At 44.9% G+C, this 26,774-nt stretch overlaps 1 protein-coding gene across 1 annotated transcript; it reads left to right on the top strand.

Moving 5' to 3' along the window:
* Positions 1-388: 388 nt before the first annotated feature.
* rk (G-protein coupled receptor rickets) lies at positions 389-26,253 on the top strand. The gene is made up of 14 exons (XM_023389937.2): positions 389-579; positions 20,765-20,836; positions 21,392-21,463; positions 21,922-21,990; positions 22,076-22,219; positions 22,439-22,579; positions 22,665-22,730; positions 22,851-22,994; positions 23,068-23,139; positions 23,229-23,545; positions 24,042-24,227; positions 24,313-24,507; positions 24,577-25,415; positions 25,495-26,253. Exons 1-14 carry the CDS (start codon positions 389-391, stop codon positions 26,251-26,253), a joined length of 3,267 nt encoding a protein of 1,088 aa, XP_023245705.2.
* The last annotated feature ends 521 nt before the right edge of the window (positions 26,254-26,774 follow it).

Below are 26,774 nucleotides of genomic sequence, written 5' to 3'. Positions count from 1 at the left end.
GTTATTTCTTTTTCTTTTTGCTCTTATTTCTCCTTCCCTCCTGCACTTTTACGGCAAATAATACACGGACTTTTGTTTTCTCTGTTCAAGGGGCTGTTACGTAAGTGATCCGTGCTGTCACGTTATCGGTAAGCCAACCACCGGCGCGACACCCGATTCTTTCCAACTGCGTAAGTGCATTATAAAAAACAAAAAGGAGTACCCCACTGTAAATTCCACAGCCATTGTGTTCGCGAAGAAGAAGAAGAGTCAAGGGAGTCATCGTTGGCCATGGTAGAGGTGAAGAGCCGCCGCCGGTGAGAGAGATCTCGGGGCATATATACGCGTACAATAGTGCCGAGGATGGACATTGGCGGGCGGCCCCACTCGCCCGAAGCAGCTCCGGAGGATGGTGCCCGCGCCACAGCTCGGCCTCGTCCTGTTGTTCTCGGCAGCGATCGCGGCCATGAGTACCCAACCGACCGGGCTGTCGCACGTCTGCGACCTCCTCGGGGTGCACACGGCCCGGCAATTGGACTGCAGGGGACGCGGTATCGCCGATCTCGAGCTGATCAACCGGACCCCCAACGTAACCACCATGTGAGTCTGTGCTGTGACACCGTTTGAGCACTGATAACGAGTTGAAAAAGTCACGCGTGTGTGTGTGTACGTCTTGGCAGCGTATTTCATTCGGAAGGACTGTGCTCACCCTCCTCTATCTTACTCGCGCACTCCCCGAGGCTTTTGACGCTCGCTCGCGCCTGATGTATGGAGGTACTTTTGCTTGTATCGCCACTCGGAATAATTGATGTATATACTTGACTCTTGGAGAATCGTTGGCCTGTACCTACATGGCTCTTAGGGTCTACCTTTTCTCTTTTGGGTTTGTTGATCGGAATAGACGCGTATTAATTAAAATGCCACCAAAAGCACGCAATCGTCGAGTCCCGGGGTATTTTCAAAAACGATCGGATGGCCATACATACCGTCAGCTTGAAAAAAAACAGCCCCGCAACCGCATCGCTAACTCGGCTCACGTCTCGCGCGCTCGTATACTTACGGATTAGAGCTGGACATTCTCGGCGGTAAAAATATACGCGCGTGCACAGTACCTCGATATGCTTATCCCTTCGAAAAGGGCGTTCTTTGAAAGAAAAAAATTGGCCCTATAAAATACCCAGAGTGCGTACAGTACACGCGCGCTCCCTCCTCCCTTCGAATCAGCTACTCTTTCTTAGCGACAGGTTTATGCGCCCCCACCCCTCTCCCGCAAGCGTCGGCGGAAACTTTGTGTGCAGAGTGCCAAAGTTTCGAAGCTCCGCTTTTCAACGAATATGAGCTCGAGTGGCGGTAAGACGATTGAATATTGTCTTGACCGTAAATTGGACGATCCACCCCTGCGAGACGCGTGCAAAAATTGGTTTTTTGTTTTTTTTTTTACACCAAAAAAACAACGAGCTAGAGAGAGACTCGGATGCGCACGGCGTGTATAAGGTGTACGTATTATACGAGCCTACGCAGCGCAAAAGGAGCAGTGGCGCACCTTGAGTCAGCCTCGATCGCCAGAGTAGGCACCGATCGGGACAATCGGAAATTATCGACCTACATAGTCTATATAAGCGCGATAACGGCCTTCGACAGACGCTCTCGCGCCTATACGTATACGCGTAGCTTGTCTTTTGCGCTCCGTGGACTCCGATGGCTCTTTTTTACACACGTACACGAAACCATCGTCCGTCGAGCTTGGTCGATTCAGTTCCCGTGTACCGCCGATGTCGTCGAATTTTTCACAGTAATCGCTCCCGGGGAGCCTTGATGAACGGCCGGGTCATTTTTCACGACCTCCCTCCCCCCCCTTACGCGCGCTAAAGCCGGTTAATCCACCGATAAGCCCCATTCAATTTTCCGCGATAAAAAAAAAAAAAAAAAAAAAAAAAAGAGTTTCCGTATCGATCCCTCCGCACCTTCGCAAGGGACAAATGACCGAGAGTAGCGCCTACTTTTTAGATGTAGCCTTGCGCACCAACAAAGTGACGGACTGGCTCTCGGAGACGAGTCTCTCATTTGCGCTCTTGCCCCTAATACCTGTACACACTCTCATCGTGAATTTGATTTACAATCGCTTCAGCCTCGCACTGAAACTACAATTATCTTTTAAGATCTTGTATATTGTTTTTCCAAACATACGGCTGCTTTTCGTGTATAATTACGTATGTGCACGGATGTGATAAATCATAAACTTTCAACTAGCGCAATGTATATACGACCAGCTCCGACCACGACGGAACAAGTCGCGTGAAAAATAGCCACGCGTACAGTGTACGAGGTGAATTATAATTTTGGTTAAGCGGGAGTCTCTCGAAATCGCTGGGGTCGCCGAGCTCTAGTTTCGTTTTTATACATATAGGGATTTTCACGCCGTTATTATCGCACTTTTGCAATGAAAAAGCAAAAAGAAAAAAAAGGTAAAATTTAATTTAGTTTTCCACTGCTACATGGGAAAATTAATTAAGCAGCTGCTCACACTTGCCGCCCGTAAAACGTAATCGCCACTCTCTCTCTCTCTACCGATACATTCCCCTGTTAAGTGATTAAAAAAATTTAAAGAAAAAGTAATGATTACCCCTCTTTTAGAAAATTTAATCAAGCTCCACGGGGGCACTTTATCCTTTTTTTTGTCTCTTTCTAAAGCCACTTTAAGTAAACCCATTGCTGCTCACACAATACGTGTAAAGGCAGTCCCATGTAAATTACTCTCTCTTTAGCTGCAGAAAAATGCACTTTTGTTTTGTTATTCCTACGTGCAAGTAATCTCTGAAAGGGCTAATTGAACCGGGTGCCCAAAGAGAGAGAGAGCCCGACCGATTCGGAGAGCCGGCGTTTAAGATAATTGCACTCTCTCTCTCGCTTGTTTTTTTGGCGGGCGCACTTGACACGGCAGCAGGTGAATGACGAAATCGCTCATATGTGTGAGCATTATGTCCCGTGCAATTTTACTCTCCCCCAACTCTTTTTTCTCTCGCTCCGAGTGTATAATATACAGCGGCGTTTATTAATACTGCATACATTTTACGCGATAACTCACGGGGAACCAGTATCGCGTGTAGGTATATGAGGATGTATATTTGATGGGACGAAAATTAATCACGAGGCCACGAATATGAAAAAATATATGAGTTATGTCTCGTGGAGTTTGGCGGTTCGGTATTGGAGATAGATAGAGAGAGAGAGTTGGCTCGAGCCGCAACAGATTACGTGAAAAGGAAGCGAGGCTGGAAGATACGGAGATCCGATGATATAACATTTTTCAAGCGATCCTTTTATCGGACCAGAAATATGGGATGTGCGACAGAAACGACGATAACCCTACGGCGATGCGGTAGCTTCGAATGTAATGTATCATTTTAATTTAACCCCTTGATTTCCCGTACATCTCGGACAAAATGGTAGTCCATCGAAAAAGTTTCACCCATAGGTAATCCACGTACACCTACTTCGAAACAGAGTACCAGTAGATATGCGGACTTTTTCCAGAGTCCCTTCGTCTTGGTCCGATCGTACTCGGTACTTTTCTACTGAAACTGTAGACGCAGTACAGACACGAGTTCGTGATTTTCGCTACTTACATCGGCCACGTATGAAATGAAGAGGTGGGAATAGTGAATGTATTTCATGCTATATTGCGCACTGTTGAATGGACCAAACTTATTAGAGAAAAAAAAAAAAAAAGACGCGGGTGGCTTGCTCCGAGTTGAACAATACGTTGATTTATCCGCAAAAATTAGCCCCATCCTCCATTGATACGTGAAACGAGGATAGAAGGAAAAAAAACGATGATATTTCGCGTCGCGTGTTCCGTATTTGCGGGGCGTACGGGGGAGGCAATAAAAACCCCCCTCTCCGACCGTCGGATGCGTGCGCGTGGAAAAATGCCCGAAACTTTTTACACGATCCCCCCCGCCCCCTGTCTCGGTGTGTATACGAGAAAAGTCGACCTCGGCATTTCCATTTATATATACTATACATGTACTTAGTATGGAAACCACAATTTTCCGGTTGCGAACGAAAATTCGACTGGTAGGGGGGGTGGGGAGGCTATTTTTACCAAAGTGCAACCGTGTATGCGACCGATACGCGATTTCGCAACGAATTTACGTGTAAATATCCTCGTGAATGGGGAGTATTCATTGAAAACTCCGCCAAGAAGGGAAAATCCGTAGATCCCAAAAATACACGCGTCCACCCCCGTGGGAGGGGGGAGGGGCCCGATTAATTAATCGCGAAAACCACGACTCGTGATTTACAAACGAGAAACGCGAGGGTTTCCAGCACCCGGAATTCCTCGGCTGCTACTGTATGCACGTGCATTGTATGTATGTATACCTATGCGGTGCAGAACTGCCTTGCGAAACTCGGGAGTCGGGCCCGTGTCACCGGAATACGCGCTGTTATTAATAAACATCGAGAGCGCGAAGCTCTGTTTCATGTATATGTATATAATATTGTGTATGTATGAGAGGAGTCATGGGGGCTTCTTACGTGTATTGTCTACACATGTATATGTAAAAGTCCACGGGTGTAACCCTTAGCGAACCGATCGTAAGCGCAGTTTTTATTTGACTTGGTCTCGTTATTCTTATTTTGGGTTTCTTCGTTTCCGGCACCTTCGGCGCGCCTCCAGGGATTTTATTTATACCCTACTTTGCACACGTGTATACAAACATATTATGCGCGCGTAACGAATGGTATACTTTTCGCGCACACGTCGATCGTTATTTCCGCTTAATAAGTGGAATACTCTTATTTATTTATCATCGCGCGTGGTGAGGGAGGAAAAATATAGGCGACACAATCCAAGATTCATCGGATACAATACATATGGGTATAATATACCTGTACATATGGCTGATGGTTTAATTTTTCGATTATTTTAATTTATCTCTTCGGATTCATCGATGGATCGACCTACATTGCGTATCTATAACTAATCGCAACAATAATTATTGTGCATCGGTGCTCGTTTCATCTTATAACGTGTGATTTTAAATGGAACACTATTTCGTATGGTCCAAAATTGGAGAAGAAAAATGAAAAAAAATGTTCTTTGCCCCGCTCTTTCACTCGCTTCTTCAAGTTTGTGATTTTTATGGCCAAATCGGACATAAATTTGGGTATACTCGTGACCGATTCTTTCTCAGCTCGTATCATATACGATTTGGAAATGTATCTTTAAAACGCAATGCACAGGAGCACAAAAAAGCGATATCCAAACGAATCAATGGCTCAATCGCGCGTGTAAATAACTAGTTAGCTTTTTTTTCTCGTGGCTTTTCACGATTCAGGGCTCAAGACAGAATTTTGGTAAGCTCCTCCCTCGATCCCTCCGCTACAGAGAACCCTCGTTTTCTCTCTCCCTACGCATACGAGAGACTGTATTTTCCAACGTACACTTTGATTCAATGATTTTTCATTTCCCTCGGAGCTTATAAAATTATCCACACACCGTTTGCAGAAAGCACTTATCATAAAAAAAATCGTTAGAGATGGGGCACAGAGAAAGGAAACACACCGAGAAGTGCGTGAAAAAACGTCCGCTGATGCACAACTGCTGGACCATATATATACATGTATATGTTTCAATTAAATGATTTATAGAGGATGTCGCAATTAGTGGTGATGCGTTGGATAGCGGTGATCTTGTTTATCGTACATGCACATGCAGTCTTTCGTGCGATCGTGACGCATAAATTGTTTGTCACCATGAGATCCTTATAACGGGCTACGCGTGGATTTACATTGTCGCACTTTTGTTCCGCCCAAAAGCTGAGAATTGTCGAATATTCCACAGCGTCACCATTAATCGGTTAAACGAGCCTCCACCGATGGCAATAAACAATTGGAAGCAATATCCCCACAGCACTGCTTCACCAAGGATTGATTTAAAAGTTGCCCGACAAATCTGACTCGCGATCAAAGACAGGGAGAAAGATGGCCATCAATCCTTTCGTTTTATCGATACTTGAAAATTGATTCGGTGAAATAGGGTATACGGACATCTTTTCCATTTTGTTGCTCCTTTTATTTACGAGCCCTGCATCCCCTTTGTATACATACATGTATCGCCCAACTCACAACAGATTTTCCTCCCCTTTCCACTTACAAGTAGGTACCGTGAATATACATGTATACATATGCGTGTGTGCAAGCGTATATATATATATATGGATTATATAGCCGAGAGATAAAAGAAAAAAAGGGCCAGTGCGTGCGCTCGACGAGACAATGAGTCGTAAAAAAACCTCGCAGATATAGACGCGCGTACAAACTTTTACGACGGCCATGAAGGAGCCACTGCATCTCGTCTACGTCGTTTCAGTGTTGCCGGACGGCGACTATATTACGACGACCCAAGCAGGGCAGCTTAAAGAGCAGGTCAGTCGCGTCGGAGGCGAGACGATGTTAATCCCTCCCGGGATCATCTCTCGCGGTGAGTCGTCATTGCCGCGTCTAATACTTGGCGGACCAACACGAGACGGAGTATATATATATATATATATATATATATATATATATATATTGTACGGAGCTTTCTTATCACCGGCTCGCCCCTCCTCTCCGTGGTACTCTCGCGTATAGTCGGGATCTCTCGTAAAAAGTCACTCATTTATATACGCCGCGGTACGGCTGTACAGCGGGAGTCCCAAGTGTTTCGGGGGGGGTAGTAAAGTCCGGGATTTTCGGGGGACGCGAGTTTGAGGAGAGTTTTTGAGCGCGAGAGGCGGTCGCGTCTTTGAAAAAACAGCTAGACGCGTGTAGACGAGTCTAGGTCCTGTACACGTCAAATTGGATGTGAATTGACATTTAATTGACATGCACGGGGGACAAGAAGTTATTATTATTTTCCATCGTGCATAGGGAGGGTTGTATAATCAGCTGATGCTACACTGTGCTCTATGGGAATATATAAATTTCAATGGCATTCTGCAAGAAATACTGTATGCACTGCACACAACAGGAGGGGTAAAATTTTTCAGTATACATTGTATAGATGCGCGGTAAACTATTCCATGATGCCTGATGCGTCGAGGTGGGGCCATTTAATTCGAGATGAAATTACGAGGAGAGAGAGAGAGAGAAGGAGCTTTTAAAAAGCTCCAAGTGCCGGTTGATGGGTTAGTAGGCAATATCACGTGGAAATGATTGTTTTTACAAGAAGAACCGGGGGAGGGGGAGATGCCGAAACTTGCGGGTTAACTCGCAAGTGTATGATACGAGTTGTAGGTGGCGAGTAGTACATTGTACACTCACACGCATATGTCATTGCTTAAAAGTGGGTTGAGCAAATAAATTTTAAAAATAACAGGGCCCCCCTCGCTCTTTTCCCCCCGTGTCTTTGTTATTCATTCGCGGGGCTCTCGATGTCTCGAGTGTATACAATCCGCGAGTGGACGTGAATGGTTATCGCGTTTAATGCCATACCTATACCTATGTAGTATTGTGTGGTGATTTTTTTTTTTTTTTTTTTTTTTTTTACACATATGCAAGGTTCACCATTTCTTGACAAATGGCGGAAAAAATTCACCCCCCAACCCGTAATCTGTGCCCAAACTAGGTAGGAAAAAAAAAAAATAATAATAATAAATAAAAAAAAAATCAGGTAATATGAGCCGATTGTCCGAGTCAGCGAATTTGTTCCCTCGATCGAGTCTAATCCCCTGTACGGCATGCAGACGCTGTTTTTGTCGTCGTTCGGCTCGTTCCGTCCCCCCGAAGAACAGCTCAACTTGATCGGTTTTTATCGGATCGTAGAAATCGACGAGGAAGTTTGGAGATTCGATGCAACTTTTGATTGGTGCCGTCGATTCTCTTGTTGCTTTTTAATCATTAATTTACATGCGCAATAAATTTTTCCCCAATCAAACAATTTCTCGATAAAAAATACCCCGTGGGGGGAAAAGATGGAGTTGTCAAAATTTTCGGCGAAACAAGTGTACCTCACCAAGATACAACATTGTGAAAATTGCATTTCCTCGACTCTGCGAGCTTGTCGACGAAATTCATCTTCCAACTGTTTACGCTCCGTGTGATCTCGATCCTTCCGTTTCCTTCTTTTTTTTTTTCCTTTGTACGAATGACCGTATACTGCATATATACATACAAAGACGGAATTTCTTTCAAGCAATGAGAAAACTATACGTATGATGTACGTATCAAAAGCAACCAATATTTGTGGGTCCACATCTACTCGGAGAGAAAGGGATTTCAAAAATCTCCTGCCGTACATAAAAAACAGTGCCTGCACGAGGCCCCCTCATAATTCCTATGTACGTGCATTACAATAAATCGCATCTCTGTTTTTTCTCATTGCATACATTAACACATCATCACGCCCATCTCGCAGAGATCACTTGTTCGTGACAATCATCTTGAACCAGGTGGTTATTTGTCATGAATAAAAAAAAAAAAATAAACATAAAAAATCATAATTCCCATGTACGTGCATTACAATAAATCGCATCTCTGTTTTTTCTCATTGCATACATTAACACATCATCACGCCCATCTCGCAGAGATCACTTGTTCGCGACAAGCATCTTGAACCAGGTGGTTATTTGTCATGAATAAAAAAAAAAATAAACATAAAAAAGTCGCATAATTTTAGAGAAGCACAACTGAGAAGATGTGAGAAATATAAATCGTGTTGGTGGTGGGCGAGTTTTCAGAGATCGTACGGATACACACCTACTTGAGCCGTATAACGTGCTCCCTCGCGAGTCGTGACTTTTCGCTTTATTCTGTACTATACGATAAGTGTGCTATGAAAATTGAAAGCTTGGCTGGGCTGAAATTCAATTATTCCGTTCTCGATGGCTTTGTCACGTTTTTCTTTTTTTTGTTAAACAATCAAAGTAAACCAATAAAAGAAAGAGATTGTAGATGTTAAATTTTTTGGTTGATACCTAAAAAAAGGCAATGGAATGTGTGGAGCAACCAAATGCCAATACTATATTGCGATAAATCAAAGCTCGTTGTACGCGTCGCATGGAGTTACAGTTTAAAACGAGGGATAATTAAATCGAGCAACAAAAAAAAAAAAAAAAAACTAATTGGATCTCGAGAAACGTAACAAGATATTTATCTTTCGGAGAAAATAATGCCCAGCTGTACCAGCCAACATTCACCGCGTCGTCTTGCAGATCCCTTGTAACGATACCTGTACACACATGTGCCAAGGACGCGAAAAGATCGGTTGAGTACGATAGAACCGATCGACTTAGCTTGAAAAAAAAAAAAAAAAAAAAAAACCGACGGACGAGTCGTATCGGACGTGACTTCAACGTACACGAGTGCCTTTTTCCTTTCCACCGCACCTCCTCGAGACCTTTTCAAGGGAGGCGTGACACTTTGGTCCTCTCGACCAGCGTCTGTTTGAGGCACCGCTGATTTATTTCCCCGGATTTATCAAATCTAAGCTGGAAGGGGCGAAAAAAAAATCAGCTACCCGCGTTCGGGCCGAGTATGCTTTATTCCAGCTGGAAGGGGAGATTTATAACGAGGGAATTGTTATTTCACCGCAAAATACCTTTTTTTTTTTTTTTTTTTTTTTTTTCGCTCGTTACTGTTTGGGAAATCGGAGACACGCGAGAGGCTCCAGTTGTAAATCAATTGTTGGTCGGGGACTCGTTACTCTTGAAAGTTTATTTTGCCTTTCGAGCAGGTAAACACGAGCGCGTGGTAAATCTCAATTAACGCGCGGCCTTTCGTCGTTTTGACAAATTACAACGAATAAATCACCCCCGAAAAAAAGGCCATTTATTATTTTTTTGTACATTATGTTTAAAAAAAAAAAAAAAAGTAGAAAATTTGCTGGCACGATTGAATTTCACGGCTGGAAAATTCCTCGCGACGCAACCATCGATCTTTCGAGGATTTTCACTCCTTGCGACAGTCGATTTTTCAAAGCCCCACCGAGAGAAAGGAACCATCAGCCAGTTGGTATGTGTGTCAGTAGGTACACGCCCATGGTATATATTATATATACGTAAAAGTGCGATTTGCACGGAAATTCAGACTCGCGTACGTGTAATATAGGTGTACTCGGCAGAGCGAGAAAGAAAAGAGGCTCGGAAGTGTAAAGCGGCTCCCTACCTCGATCCATGATACACCACGTACAAACGGATGATAAAAATTGCACCCCCAAAGCCTCAGAAAATGTCAACGAGAGCCCATCAGCCACAAATCCAACCTCCAAGTCCCCATAGTCTCTTTGAGCTCATTACCATTTAACGACTCCGATAAACACACATAAGTAGTGCACCGCGCGCCAGCTCGGACAAACACTACGCAGGTATAGCGAGGGCGGTCCGAAAGATGCGCAAATACAAGCAACCACTAACTCTTTTACTTGGGTCCATTGGAACTTTTTTGCACATGGGGCTGCACTGTTTGCGAGTCGTATCGTATGGTCCCTCGTTCACTCGAGAAAGTGGTGTTGGTGTATTCCCGGCACGTCCCTTCCTCCCTTCTCTCTTTATGATCCAGCCATTTTAAGGTTTGCGAGATTGGGGATCAAAGGATCGACTCCAAGCTGATTTTTACCGCAACAGCTGTACATTTTACTTCGCAGCAATTATACAATGTTAAACGAGCTTTAGCTAAATAGTTGGATCCAAGAAGCGCTCGAGCAAAGACTATAAAGCTCTGCAGTGCCAAGTTACAAGTATATATATACGAGTGCCATTTGTACCAAAGCTCCGGTGTGCTAAGTACATAATCATTGAATTTTGGATACTAACTTCCATCACCGGATGGGACCTACAAGATCTACTTTGTCCCTATCCTGCGTTAAAACGGGTAAAGGCACCCAAAAGATTCGAGTGAAACGTTAATTTTCCGAGCTATTTCTACCCATTTTTTTGTAAGTTGAAAAAAAAAAAAAAAAAGAAAAGATTTAGTACCCATTTGATGATCCATCGCACCAAAAATTAAAATCTTTAAATTTGTCGAAAAAAAACAAGAGGATCTGAAAAACACATCTTAATCCTTTTTCACGCTCGCGACGCGGACGAGTCGGTTGTTACCGCAAAACAAGCACAGATCGTCCCATTCGAAGGGGCTGTGTATACGTACACCGCCGTCTGATTCCTTCGCTCGCTGGCGCGCCGCTGTAAATACCCAATCACCCTATCTCTTGCTTACACACACAGAGACGCCGTATACCTAAAACACCGGACCGAAGAGTGCCATTTTCACGCGACTCGTAAAGTTAGATCACTGGCTTATCCCTCCCTTTCCCCGTATACATCTCTACTGTGCCTGATATACCTTCACCTCCACCATGCCCCCTTATCCTCATCCCCCGAAAGATATGGAAGGAGCAATGGACAAAGGCCGTACCTTCCCAATGATAAAACTAATCGCGATATTTGCCGTTATCGTTCTTCTACGCGTAAATTAATATTCTTATGATTTTCAAGCGCGAGGAGTAATATACGAGTAATGGCAGATTGTCTCGATTACTAGTTGGACGCATCAAAAAGCTCATTGATTCCCGCGCAGGTGGTCGAAAATGCGCGATGGAGCTTTTAATTTGCTTCTCGCGCGCCCATGCGCACTTGTACGGGCAAATGGGACATAAAGTTGTTTGCGCCCCGTGTACACACGTGTAGGACCCGCCGTGCGCCAGGGGGAGGAGGGAACCACGGGCAATTAAATTCCGGTGAGCACTCGCCGAGGCATTTATCGTGGCTGTAAATTTTGTTCCACCGCGACGTGTGCGCTCGATGCGCGGCGACATGAAAGTTATTGGTTTTATCGCCAGCGCGCATGAACGGCAAAGGGGAGGATTTTGATTGATATGGTGACGTTGATCATTTTTTACGGGGCGCCTCGAATGAAGTGAAACTTCACTTTCGCGTTTTACAAGCGGCTGGAGGGGATTTCACTTCGAACATTGATTCGTATATAATATGGTACACCAAGGACCTAAGGCTTGTCGTGAATGTTATATAGATGTAACTCGCGTGATCGTTCAATCGGACGAGAGTACTGCTTCGTATAACAACGTAAACACGCGCACGTTCCCTCCAAGTATACATATTTACCTATCAGCCGAAAAGAAGACTCAATCACCGGATTGCTCTTACATGGCATCCTCCCTCATCAACTTTTCTCCACCACCCGGATAATGCGTCATGTAGAGGTCCTCCCACGGATATCATGGCCATTATATATCAACAATCAATTTCTCCTCTCGTCTCCCCCTCGGCGCTACCTCGTAAATTCATATGATTAAGGGCAGTTTGTACAATTTCCACTCCTCCCAGTGAGTTGTGACCAATTTTTTCCTTTGTTTTTTATTATTCGTACAAAGTGAGGATTTAAATCACTTGCCTCCGATGCTCTTGGCGGGATTAATTTCCGCGGAGCTTGGGTTTTACGACACCGAACGCGCGAGTGACTTACTTTCGCGAAAGGGTGGACTCTTGTTTCATTGTCAGTGGTATACTTGACGATTACCAGCTTGATATGGGACTTTCTTTGATGGTGGTTGTTGACGGCAATTTAATTCAGAGTTTCGTAGAACAACTTCTTCAAGGATTAAAATAAAAAAATAAAAATTGTTTTTAATACCTTACGTGCACAATAAGTAATAAGTGGTTGCGAAAACTCAAGTGGGCTTGACAAATTGTATATGCATGCGGTACTAATATGGTCGTTTATAGTCAGTCCGCGTAATGGAACACGTACGTATATCCATAAGACGTGGACGCCGATTTCTCGGTACACGCTTAAAAAACTGGATCATCCCGAAAAAAACGACCCATTGTTTTTACATGGCAAATCGCACACCGGTTTAGTTTACACGGTGTGGCTCAATCGGTGCTATCATGCCGAATGGAAAAATAAATTAAAAATAGAGAAATAATGCAAGTGAAATACAATTCGGAGCCAATGAAAAAAAAAAAAAAAAAAAAAAAAGAAAAAAGTAGTTAACATTCTCTAGCTTTTTGTGGCGCATAAATAAACAAGTTTTGTTAAACAAACGCCCAACTCGATGGGTCACTCCCGATGGGGTTGATATTATGTACAGAAAGGACATTGACACCCAAAGACGGATGGCTCTGTTTTTATGGTCCCCCGGCGAGATAGGGGGACCTCTCACCCTCCCCCTTTTTTTTCTCTCATTTTCTTCCTGTTGTCGTATAACACTGCTCACTATCCGCGTGTGTGAGAGATCTACGGGTTACATGGAGCGACTTCCTCCTATGTACATACAAGCTTGGGTCGAACAAACCACGCGGGGGATCGAACCGTTAAGTAATGGCGAGCGGTAATGAGAGGGTGAATGGCACGTATTATACAGCTGTACACATATTATAGTTTTCATACTTGTTAAAAACTTGCGTGAATTTGATGCCAAGAGTCGTGAAGAAATCGTAACGACCTCCTATACTTCTGCCGAGATATTTTATACATTGAGAAAAAAATGTACTGTTTTCTCATTTATTATTTGCTTCAAAATTTGCGATGACTCTTTTTCATCCTAACTTGGAGCGTATACATGTATACTTATACAAACAGTCGAAAGCAGGAAGTGAAGAGGAACAAAGTTAGTATGCCCTTTGCCTACTTACTTGTTTCATATACGTTCACAATCTAAAAAAACTGGGGTCAAAGGAGATACAGGTAAACAAGGCACCGTTGCCCTGTCCCTACGCCCAGGGTGGCGATGATCAAAAAGGCCCTTCAGTTTTACAACGATGATCATTGTACCTCGGCTATACCTTTTTACCCATCATTGCTTGCACCACTTTGCCGTCTCTTCGATGCTTCTTTTTCAGCTGCGTCCCATTGTCTTCGTTTCTCTCTCTCTCTCGGAGTATACAGTTGAGAATGACCAAGACGAGTTGTTGCCATGTGTGTGCCGGTGACAAAGGGGTCGGGGCTGTAACTTGTGGATACACCGCACAGCGTTTGTATTGTGGGGAAGGAGAGCTATACTCGAAAATTGCCATTGTTTTTGTCCGTCCGCCTTGGCTACCACCGCGCGATGATGTTGTACACTTTTTTTTCCTGATACCCCCTTGTTTTTTTAAGTCTAATTTTGTACGTGTACGTAGTCCGCGTGTGGAACGTTAATAGTTACCATACTTTCGTGTTGAAAGAAATTTGGGATTAAAAAAACTTTGTAAGTAGGTACTCGAGACGTGATCGCTTTACGTAATGGGTATACGTCTGACCATAACCTGGCCTGTTTCTACTGACCCGGTTTACTTGGACCGGTCCTTTTATCTTCTTTGGCTGTTAAATATTTAAATACATCCAAATAATAACTTGACTTTTTTCCCTGTTTTTTAAATAAACACATACCTAAATGAAAAAGTCGTAGCGTGTCCGTCCTTCGGGGACTGAGGTTATTGTTTCTCCTCGATCCAGAACAGAAATCAATTAACGCACGTTTTAAACACTCGACAGTCCCGGCACAACGTTTTTAACGCCTCCACCGATAAGTCGATCGGCGACTTTGTACTGTGTACTGTTGTGCTCTCGCTGTTTGCCGCGCGCCGTAAACACCGGGAATTAATGCGAGCGCACGAATGAGCACGACACACTACAATCATGGTACCCGGTGCATGGGGTCGGGTTGCTCCGCAGGGCGTGATGTTGTGACTTTAAGACACGAATTCACGCCAAGTCACGTATCACTTGGATGCTGAGTATATATTATTACTATTATTGTTATTTTTACCAGTCTTATGAAACGAAGAAAAAAAAGTTGACGAGTGCAAGTATTAATTATAGGCGTACTTATATATAGCCGAGAAAAAAAAGGAAAAATTTGATTCATCGACAACTGTGGCAAACGTACCTTTTTCTCATGTTTCGTGACAATTTTTGTGAAATATTTCACACGTCGGTTTAACAATCTAAATTTTGAAGGGAAAAAACGAGCGAATCAACTCGTGACGAAACAACCGTAAAAAAAAAAAAAAAAAAACCCTCCCATTGTTGTAATTACTTGTGATGTATAAAAAATAGGGCACCCCGAACCCATAACTCGACGCTCATCCGAGCGGAAGCTTCGTTTATTTTTACAACATACACGTTGACGTAATCGCACTGCAGCCGAGTTTCTCGCACTGGCGTAACGTCCCAGCTGCACTGAGGGGGGGTGGTTATAAGCATTACCCAGGCGGCCCCCGTAAAAACTCAATGTTCCATTGTTACACTAAAGTTTAACCCGAGCACGACACAAGACGCTCGCCGTTGCACTCCAATACGTATGTATATACCTACTACTTTGCCCGAATGCGAAAAGGGTCGTCGCGATCGGAATCGATATCGCGTATACAAAGAGAGGGTTGTGCGCGCTACGGAACAAAATTAGCCGTACTCTCTCTCTCTCTCTCTGGTGTGCGTGCGCTGTACATGTAGCGCGAGAAACTTAATTTGCATCTAGAAATGGAAGGGGGTGCACAACACTTGCGCCAAGGAGAGAGAGAGAGTGTTTTGATAATATGGTAGACGGGCACGTGCCAGACCCTCTTATCGGTATACTCTGGAATGTGCTCCCTCGCAGTTGTACGTATACTTGGGGTATGTTTTTTCCTTTCTTCATTTGGTTCGAAGGATAATAAAAGTTATCGGAATACGCGAAAGGGGACAAGGATTTTCATAACAAAACTCGCCCGCGCGCGCACAGGTACATATCGTATGTTAAATGCACACGAGGGGGCACTTTGCGAGATTAAGACACGCTAATCCTGCAGGGGCGCACGTGTGTGTGTAAGGGAGAACAGCTAAGTTAGCTTGAAATATCGTTTACTCGACGCACGGGGTTATAACCGCCCAACCCCGTGGGGTTTATGATAATTAAACTTGGATTACAAGCGTCTAATTTTGCCACGAGCGGGCAAAGTTCGCGAGAAAAATCATCCATTTCGCAGCTGCAGTACACCCCCCGCTTCGAGAGAGGGAGACAAGGAAATAGCGTAGCTGGCAAAGATTTTCATGCAAATCAAATGAAATTAACGCTAATTCGTCCCGTTTGTATTCATTCTTTGTCCCCTTTGGCTCTTATTTGGATGTAATATCATATACGACTTACTTCGCGCGATTAAGGCGAAGCTGCGGGAGGTTTAAGTTTCATCCCCTCGGAGTGCAACTTTATTGGTTGGAACAATCGAGAAAGACGAGTTCTCGACTTTGCCGCTGGAATTTATATTTTTCTTTATTCAAGTAAATAATATGTTTAAAGTCTCGCAGTTTTAGCATCGAACCGCTCAGCGTATCGTTATAGATCTCGTGACACACTGTGCATATGGGTGTTGTGGAGCTATACAACATATAGGGGGGAGAGATAAAGGTGCCAACACCACACTTGTACACGGCAATCTACGGGATGGCTCGATCGAGGGGAGGAGAGGGAATTAATGATGAAGCGCAGCGAGCGGTGCCCGTGTATATACATACGCGCAATATTTAACACGGGCACAAAACCTTGTCTATGTTTATGTACAACGCATCGTCGATCCCTTCCTTCCGGTTGCCTGCGACGTATAAACAAGCGGTCCAACGTCGTCGCTCTCGACCCCTGCGGAGCTTAATGGCACGTGTTTAGTTCCGGAGCCTGTGCGTGTACGGTGTTTGCGAATAATACATATATGCATACACACCCACACGAGATGAAGATCGGGCGCGATTCTAGGCCAACGTGAATCACAATAGCTGTGCTTCCGTGTCCTTTTTATATACAATACACGTGTACAACGTGGTCGCTGCAAAAGGATCGATCGTTTTTGGAAAATCGGCAAGGAGATCGGTAAATGTGTTTTTTTTTTTTTTGTTTTTTTTATACATCTATTATATGTATCCATAGGGAAAAAGTTTTGCAGTGCCATTATCGTTTTGAATAATACCGCGGTGAGCATGTAGTCGTATCGATTTTTGTCATCATCAAACAGCGAGAAAAATACCTTTTCGTTTAAAAAAACACTCGGGCGAGTGCAGATTATTGAAATCCAACTAGAGTCCGCGTATATGAAATCGAGTGTCCCCTGGTGGCGCATACGAATCTGTGACGTGCGAGTAGAAGAGCCACACCATCGCAGTCCTGCACGCCAATCCAAAATCCTGATTGTTTAACCAGTCCATACATATAATATCATCCACGATGCGAGCACACTCTCTCCATCTTGGCTTAGCTCAAACCCCGAGTTGACCGGTTCGAGGAGAGAGCCCCGTTTGTTATGCAGGTACGCGCGCGTCCACAAATGCCGATCATTGATTCATTTGATTCACTTTTGAGGGCCGCGTTTGTGTATACATGTACTGTGTGTGCAATCGATCAAAAGTGTACCGTCGTTGAGGTGTCACCGGTTTAAAAGGACTAAAGCAATTACTGCAGTGATACACATAATACGTACACGAGTGCAGTCACGATTATGCTGTTAAAATAAGGTCCGAGTGTTTGTTTTGTTGGTCGTTCTCACTCGTCAATCAATCGTATATGCCTGCACGTGCGCTCTATTGAGCTAAATTTTAATCTCCTCCGTCACCGGCGACCAACAAAAGAAAAGAAAGGGGGTCGGGGAATCCGAAAATTCGTCTTTCGCAAGACAACTCCTTTCACCATTCCTCGGTGCAAATGCCAATTGTCGAATTCTCCAAGTGTCCCGCGCGCGCGTTGCAATAAAAAAAAAATACATATACCTACCTCATACGCAAGTTACGTATGGATTCGCGTGCTATAAACTCTATATAGAATCCCCTGGAAAGAGGAGTAGCTTACATATACCATGGTAAGATTACCCAACTCTGTCCAGATCCACTCGAGACTTTGGCGCTTGTGCGTACAATACACGCTTTGCGTAATAAAATCAATAATATTACGTGTACGATCGATTTTAGATACATATACGTATACAACCAGAGTGACTTGCCCTGATGATATCACGCCTGGGGTGCAAAAATATATACGTCGCCTCGGGCTCCTTCCTTTGTTCCCTTCGTACTGTATATTTGTGTTTCGTTTATCGTACCACGTCGAGTTTTTTTTTTTTTTTTTTCTCATTGTATACGGTTGTTGACAAAGTGAAAGCACAGGACGACGCGTACGCGACCCGAGGTAGGTATATTATTATGTAGGTTTATAATATGTACTTCAATTTGCAATATCATTCGAGTTATCGCTCAAATCGATCGATGGATTAGCTGCAGGTCCCATTCGTGTAATTGGTGCAGTAGGTAGTTTTATCAAGGATTCGTCACGTGCGCGTGATATGTCTTGTGTAACTGTGTACACACATATTGGTCAATCTCGCAAAGTGGATCGGACATTTTTTTTTTTTTTTTTTTTGGTCCACTTTGACGCGTAAGTATAGAGCCATTGTGTTGGTGCAGCGCGTCTGGCTGGCTGTCGAAAGTGATGAAAGTGGCTTTTCGAAAAAAACAGCCATTGAGTAATCAGTTGCTGCATCGTCGTATAGTCTGCGGACAACAGTGACGATCCCAAGAGAAAGAGAGAAAGTGCAAACTTTTTTCACCCTCCCGCGATGGGTATCGCTTTTTAATTACAGGCGCGATAAGGGAACGACTTTAGTTTTCCCCGGAAAACCGCGAAAGTTCGTTATTAAGCGTTGCCGAGGGTTTCATTTGTCCCAACTTTTAACACTTTGGACGCGGAAAGGGCGCCCAGATGATAAGGGGAGAAAATAACAAATGCCCGCGTCGGGGTTCACGTCGCACCCTGACAATTTCGTTCGGTTAAACAAGTATTTTGAGAGACGCAGTGTCGGAATATTTTACTTCGTTTTAAACGCGACTGTTGGTCACACCTTTTTTTTTTTTTTTTTTTCAAGGATTATTAAGTATAGGAATGAAATTCGGTAGTTGGCAGCTGCCGCGTCAAACAGATGACAGGTTGTCGAAATCGGTACGTGTTTCGTCGAACAGCCGTTATTGATGTATCAATTCAGTTCGTTTTTTCAGGGATGTAGGCACTTATGGCTATAAAAACCAATAGATGCGAATCTTTTGTCGCTCACGCGCGCGTATCGTCGGACTTTACGCGCGACCTCTGCCGATTTTATGAATATTTTGGAGATTGCGAAAACCACCAGCATTGCCGCAAACGGCTACATAATAGAACCAGGTGTTTCGAAAAAGTAGGCTGACAAAACAAAGCAACTGATTTTAAATCACGTAGCCTACGTTACGTACACGATTGCACAAAAAGGCACTCTCGCTTTTAAAACCGATGTATGTATCTCGTGAATTCCCAAGGAAGCAAAATCACGAGCGTTCGAGTACAGTTGGCTAGAGTGTAGATATATACGCTAAACACGCGCATATAATATATACCCACATAAATTCCGAGCGCGTTTGTTAAAACACGGGGCCTCCCTTCCACTTACCCGTTCCCTCCCCCGCGGCAGCTCGACCGATCTCTTCGCGTTGAGCTCTTTACGATAAAGCACAACACGATGTATACATATATATATACCACACCGAGCAAGAGAAAAAAAAAAAAAAAGTACACTCGACGGCCGATTGACCAAGGGAGCGTTGGTTCATTTTTTCCTGTCCCATCCCCTTTTTCTCCGCGTCGCTCCTTCCACGTAATGTACAAGGGATCCATATTTCGCCCAGCTGGGAAATCGAGGGGAAGCCAGAAGCGTTTACCCAGCTGTTTTTCTCGCTCCATCGATGATTGGGATTCGCGTGACATTTGTTTTTTTTTTTTTTTCTTCCTTCTCGCGTTTTCCATTTGTTACCGAGCTGAGGTTACCGTGTGGGTACAATCAAAGTCGGGACGTTTTGTAGGTATACGCCGCCTTACGTGCCCGGACTCGGTAATGGCTGGCTGACCTTTAAAGCGACCGATAGACAAGTGAAAAAAAAAAAAAATAAATAAAAGGAGCGATCGATTGCTCTGCCGTTGTTGTCCGTGTCAAGGTGGATTGTCTTCCTCATATACACGTGTCATGTACGTAAGTGCTTGCTTGTAGAGGTCGTGATCAAACCGCACATCGACTGCAACATTAACTTTGATCGAAACAACGCGTGCGTGATGTGTATTAAGTTGGTGGTGCATTTTCAATGATTCCGCGATGATCGAAATCTTTCTGTATGGTGAATTACTAAAAAAAAAAAAAAAAAAAAAAAATGTGTTGTAGATATGAAGCAACATACCAAACTGTTATTTTATTTTTATTATATTACAAGGGCTTTACATCCGGCTCCTATAAAGGGCACTACTGAGGGCACTTAGCACTTGGAAAAGGGGAGGGAAGGCCGCCTCCCATCACTGATACGGGGGGGTAGGGGGAAAATTAGGCAATTATGCTGCGAGGAGGTCGCGCCTAAACCCTCCTCGAGGAGCATTGCGTGGTGATAAATCACAGAGGTACTTGCCCGAAAAAGTTGCACTGGCCGGGAATCGAACCACGGTCTCCCGCGTGCCAATACACGACCTAGCCGAGCCACCGCAGAGAATGCGATTTTCCGCAGAGAAAACCCGACGAATTACAAAAATGGCACGAGCTTTGTTTTCGTTTACAACCCTACTCCTACGTCGAAATTGCACGGATGGAAATTTCCTTTCGGTACGAGGAGGTGCGCTCAACGGGGAGTAACGGTATAGCGTATTTTCTCCGATTTTACGACAAATAAGCGTACCCATCCCATTTTTAGAATTTAAATCGACTCATTTTGGTGTACGCTGTATTATATAGAGCAGAGAGAGAGCTTTTTTTTCATACTCTTGTTTTCTCCGTTCCAGAGACCTGACGAGCAACAACCTCACGGACATTCCAGCCCGTGCTTTTCGAAGCTACCCCGGCACGCAGATTCTGTAAGTGCATCGACATTTTTTTTTTTTTCCTTCCCACTCCCATTGGTATACACGTACCCAAATATTAGGTAATAATATGCGCGCACTCGGTCGAAGTAGAGGAGAGACGTGTGACTTTTCATTGGCAGCCGGCCTAATGGTTTTTCGAGGGCGCCCGACGATTTACGCGCCGAGATGAGTGCACTTCTATACAATAATAGCTAACCGCGTGGATTCATAAATTTTCCCCCTTCAAGATATATATATATGTGCATAGTAGTGCGAGGACGCCGCGGTCTATACAGCCACCTAAGCTGCGTAGGTGTGGTAATTTATTGTAATGCGCTCGCGTAAAGAACCATTTCTCGAGAGAAATAAATATAAGTTGTGGAGGTGTACGTATAAGTATATAAGAGATATGCCCGTTGACAGCGCAAATTGTACGCGCGAGTGATTTCATATTTATAAGTTGGAGGGGGGGGGGGCGTGGAGGAATTTACAACTTGTAAAAATATATAAGGATGAAAATACATTTTTCCCGTGCATTTTCTTTCTTTTTTTTTCCCCCTTTCTCAGGCTACTGCGACGCAATCGTCTGAGCCACGTGCACGAGAACGCCTTCGACGATCTTACCAAGCTCGCTGTTCTGTAAGTATATACATATATATATATATATGTATGTGTGTGTGTATGCATACACCTTGAATCGCTTATCAGCAGAGAGAGATTTTTTTTTTTTTTTTTAGATTTCGAGAGAAAAGAATCGTTTTCGCGCGCGTAGAAAAGCATGGGTAGAAAGCATATGTGTTGGATGTGACGTGCGTTTTTTTCTCTCTCTCTCTTATTTTGCCGGGAATATATACACACGTAGGGGGGGGGGGTGAAACTATATTCAAACGAGATAGAGAGCTGATGCCGCGGAAAATCGCGTCACATTGATTTTCGATGAGCGAACGAGGCGGCAAAAGGGGGACGGATTTATCGGTTTGACATTATTGGGCAACGGAAGGGCAAGTGGGCAGATAAATTTTTTGTGTTTTCTGGTTGTTAAACTCCTGTACTTACGTATTTGTTATTTGGTTGAGAAAAAATTGTAAAATTTACAGGGAACTCGACGATAACCACTTGACGGAGTTTCCAAAGGCCCTGTCGAGCTTGCGGGACCTCGAGGAGCTGTGAGTACACGCTTGATACACCATTCCAGTGATTTCAATGGACGCAAAGTGTGAAAGAGGAAAAAAAAAAACAAACATTTTTCAGGTCCATGTCGAACAATAGGATCGAAATTGTGCGCAACGATAGCCTGAGAGACGCGAGGAACTTGTTGTCCCTGGATTTGCGCGGGAATCCGATAAAAGAGATCCACGAGCTCGCCATCCAGCACCTGACGCAGCTGCGTAAATTGTGAGTCTTGGGCACAATATCGATTTATTGTAAATAATACTTTTCTCAAATGATCAAATTATCCCTTCTATCCATTTTATTTTTCGCACTTTTTCAAATGCATCTGTATATAACGTGCAAGTTAAAAAAAAAAAAAAGAAAAAAAAACCCCGCGATGAATGAATTCGAAAATAGTCTGACGAGACAAAAAATTTACCTCACTTTAACCGGCGAATCTAGAATCCTGTCGAACGTAAAAGAGCTGAGCAAGTTTCCTGCGCTGAACGGCTGCCGGTCCCTCGAGATACTCCGGATCGATCGGGCGCGCATCGACAGCGTCCCCGACGAGCTCTGCAAGCACTCGCCCAAACTCAAAAGTCTGCAAGTATCATATAGGATTGACTTTGCGAAGAGAAAAAAAAAAAAAAAAAAAAAAAACATACAATTACACGTTTCCTCGTTCCAGGGATCTCAAGTCGAACAAACTCACTGCCGTGCCGAATCTCAAAGACTGCCGGGATCTTCGGGTTTTGTACGTATGTGCGACCGTCTTCTCATTCGTTTAAATTCCTTTTTTTTTATATATATACATTCTTTAAAAAATTTTCCTCGTGCTCCTGTATTGAAAATTGTCCTTTCGTCTCTCGGTCAGAGATTTAGCCCTAAACATGATCAGCTCGCTGTCCGACCGGCCCTTCTCCAACTCGACGGCCCTCCACGACCTCCTCATGTCGAAGAATGAGATAAAAACTATTCCGGAAGACGCGTTCTTCGGCCTGTCTCGGCTGTTGATCCTGTGAGTATATATTTTTCGTGTTTCACACCACCGACACAACTTGTTTATAACGTATACCAATATGTCTTTCCAGAGACCTGGAGGATAATCTCATAGAGTTCATACACCCCGAGGCATTCGTCCACATAAAACAGCTCGAGGACTTGTGAGCGAAATGCCATTTTTGTACCTTTTTCTGTGTGCCAATTGTAGTTTGAAGGGGTTATCTTTTTTCTTTTTTTATCCCCCCCGCAGGAACCTCGGCAACAACGTGTTCCCCGAGTTGCCGGTTAAAGCACTCTCGGGTCTGTTGCACCTCAAGACGTTCAACAACCCGCTTTTGCGGGAGTTCCCCGGCCCGGAGTACTTTCCCCGTGTACGCACCCTCGCGTTGTCCTACGCCTACCACTGCTGTCCGTTTATCGAGCACGAGCTCGGCAAGAGCTACGACGAGGTCAACGATGACTACGCCGAGCGCCACAAGCTCCAGGAGTCCGTGCTCTTTCCCACCGACAACGAGTTCGACATGAGTCTGTGGAACTCTAACCTCACCGACATTTGGCCGCAGTTGCGTGAGTTGTTACATGCACACCCCCCGTTGTATAACATTGTAATGCGTATAGGGGAAAAAAATAATAATAATAATAACCTAGTATACGAGTGAATTATCAAATTTTAGGGAAAAAACCTAATTTTCGAGTGATTCGGGGAATGGGAGGTGGAAACAAAAAAGAAAATCATCAGACTTTGGCGTTTCCCTGAATTCAATACCGATGTGGGAGTCTAAACGATCTCTGATCCATTGATCCGGCTAAATGTCACGCGATCCGCAAACTATATGATGCATGCGCGTACATCAATTGTATATATACACGTATCGAAGCGGGACTGCACGATGAATGCGCATATTAACTCCGCTCGCGTGAACCGAGAGGCAACCCATAATTTATCCCCAAGTGAATGTGCACGCTCGCGTGTTTGGCTTATTGTACATACATATGTATGCGTAAGGGTCGAAGAGGGTAATTTTTTTAGCGAATAAACATTGAACATCCTACGTGGTTGCAGAAAACTTGAGCGACAAATTCGGGGACAAGATAAACGAGCTGTGGGACAAGTTTGGCACGGATTTCACGTACCCCGGCAACATGGGCGCCTACATCGACGAGTACTTCGAGGACCAAAACGGCCTGGCGACAACTACCGTCCCGCTCAAAGTTCCCCGCTCGCCCGTCAAGTGTCTACCGCAGCCTGGTACCTATACGATATACTGCCACTCTTGCACATACATATATACATATACTTGGTTTGGTAAAAAAAAAAAAAAAACGCTCTCCAGGTCCCTTTCTACCTTGCGAGGATCTGTTCGACTGGTGGACGCTGCGCTGCGGGGTCTGGATAGTCTTTCTCTTGGCCCTCCTGGGCAACGCCACCGTCGTCTTTGTCCTCGTGTTCTCGAGGAGCAAACTCGACGTGCCGAGGTTTCTGGTCTGCAACCTCGCGGCTGCCGACTTTTTCATGGGCATTTATCTAGGTAAGCAAATTAATAACATATATTATTAATATGGAGTACATCCTGATGATCCACAATAAACAATAACAGGTCTGCTCGCTGTGGTCGACGCCTCGACGCAGGGGGCGTTTCGCAAGTACGCGATACGTTGGCAGATGTCCTTGGGTTGCCAGGTAGCCGGTTTCCTCGGGGTCCTCAGCTCCGAGCTGAGCGTCTACACCCTGGCCGTGATAACCCTGGAGCGCAACTACGCGATAACCCACGCGATGCACCTGAACAAGCGGCTGTCCCTTCGCCACGCCGGCTGTATAATGACCCTCGGCTGGCTCTTTGGCCTCTGCATGGCCGGGCTGCCCCTCCTCGGGATCTCGGATTATCGCAAATTCGCCATATGCCTGCCCTTTGAAACTACGGGCGCTCCATCCCTCGTTTACGTCGTGTTTCTCATGCTCGTCAACGGCATGGCTTTCCTCATACTCATGGGCTGTTATTTAAAGATGTACTGCGCCATAAGGGGCTCCCAAGCCTGGAACTCCAACGACTCGCGGATAGCCAAGCGCATGGCGCTGCTCGTGTTTACGGATTTTCTCTGCTGGTCCCCCATCGCCTTTTTCTCCCTCACCGCGGCCTTTGGCCTCGAGCTCGTCACCCTCGAGCAAGCCAAGATCTTTGCCGTCTTCGTCCTGCCCCTCAACTCGTGCTGCAATCCCTTTCTCTACGCCATACTCACCAAACAATTCAAAAAGGACTGCGTCCTCATATGCAAGGCCATCGAGGAGTCGAGGGTCACGAGGGGCATCGGCAGGTGCAGGCACAGCTCGAACTTTAGCCAACGGCTGACCCCGGCCAACACCAACAGCCTCCTCGACAGATCGGGCTCGCGCGAGCTCCACCACCACCACCACCACCATCATCACCTGCACCATCAGGTATTTGTACAACATATATATATGGTGTATACGAGTTGTGTGTTTGTGTACACGTATTTGTTTTTGTTTTCCCGTATAGGTGAACATCTACCACCAGGCGAGTTGTCCGTGCCACAACAACAACAACGTCAACAGCAGCGGTGCCAGTAGGGTGGTCCTGGCTCGCAACCAGTCGACGGCCACGACTACGACGACGACGATGGCGACGACGAGCGGTGCAGTGCGCTGGTGGCAGACCAAGATCGCCTGGCCGTGCTCCAAGAGCCAGAGGCAGCACCGGGGCGCCGGTGGCGAGGTTTACGGCTACCCGACAGCCGAGATGGCCCAACAGCAGAAGCAGACCAAGCGTGCCTCGTCCATGTCGTCGAGCGAGAACTACTCGTCCTCGAGGTCCGACTCTTGGCGGCAGAACCACCACCCGTGCGGCGTGCCCCTGAGGCTCCTCGACCCAAAGAGGCGGGCCACGTCGTGGCTGATGGCGCGCAAACCGTCCCAGGACTCGAACCACAGCTCGTCGCGCAACGACTCCTCGGGCTCGGGCACCACGGCGAGCACGAGGTCCTGGGGTGTGTCGCGCTCGAGCGCCAGTCTCGAGGTCAGCAGTCTTAGGTCGACCCGGAGCAAGCCGAGGCTCACGAGGCAGCTGGCCATACAGGAGCCGGACGAGCCGGGGTCGCCCGGCCGGCTGGCCGTCAGACTGCTCGCCACAATACCCTCGGCCGCAGAGATGAGCGAGCAGTGCGACGAGGAGAGCGTTGCCCTCAACGACGAGCCCAGGAACGAGGAGGACGAGCTGCAACCGGGTGAGCTCAAGGCCAAGGATTACAAGGATTTGTAGACTTTTCATCTTTTTTTTTTTTTTTTTTTTCATCGTTACCAAAGAGCAAGAGAGATACGACGATTATTGTTACATTTGTTACGATGTATAGGAGTATCGACAAAGTACGATTGTCGATGCAACCAAAAGATTCCTATTTCAGAAGGCATTTTAACACATTATTCGCGGATTCGTTGATTAATATCAAATACAGAGATTTTTTTTTTTTTTTTTTTTTTTTTTTTTTTTTTTTTAACAAGTTCGATGTGCCAACGTGTTTCAAGCAGCATTCCAAGACTTTACGGTACACGTGCATGGGATAACTGTTATTTGTACATTTTTTGCGTACTGAAAACACACACTGCCCGATTAAGAAAAAAAAAAAAAAAAAAAAAACGGAATAATACATGTTATATTTTAAATTAAAACTGCTTTTTTTATACTACTCGATGGCATTTCAGTGTGTATATGTATGTTACGTAATAGTTGTGTGAATGATATTGTAAGGTATAATAATGTGCGTATGTGTGATGGAATTCGTG

Source organism: Copidosoma floridanum, unplaced genomic scaffold (genome assembly GCF_036245765.1).
Source record: "Copidosoma floridanum isolate Cflo_tuat_1 unplaced genomic scaffold, Cflo_Japanese_pri ptg000030l, whole genome shotgun sequence".
NCBI lineage: Eukaryota > Metazoa > Arthropoda > Insecta > Hymenoptera > Encyrtidae > Copidosoma > Copidosoma floridanum.
Note: the sequence above shows the minus strand (reverse complement) of the source record. Positions and strands in the feature narration are given on the sequence as shown.

Excerpts from the sequence above, each read along its gene's own strand:
- rk (XM_023389937.2), top strand. The coding sequence starts at position 389 with ATGGTGCCCGCGCCACAGCTCGGCCTCGTCCTGTTGTTCTCGGCAGCG. Across the intron at positions 22,220-22,438 it reads CTGACGCAGCTGCGTAAATT|AATCCTGTCGAACGTAAAAG; the intron begins GTGAGTCTTGGG and ends CGGCGAATCTAG. Across the intron at positions 25,416-25,494 it reads ATCATCACCTGCACCATCAG|GTGAACATCTACCACCAGGC; the intron begins GTATTTGTACAA and ends TTTCCCGTATAG.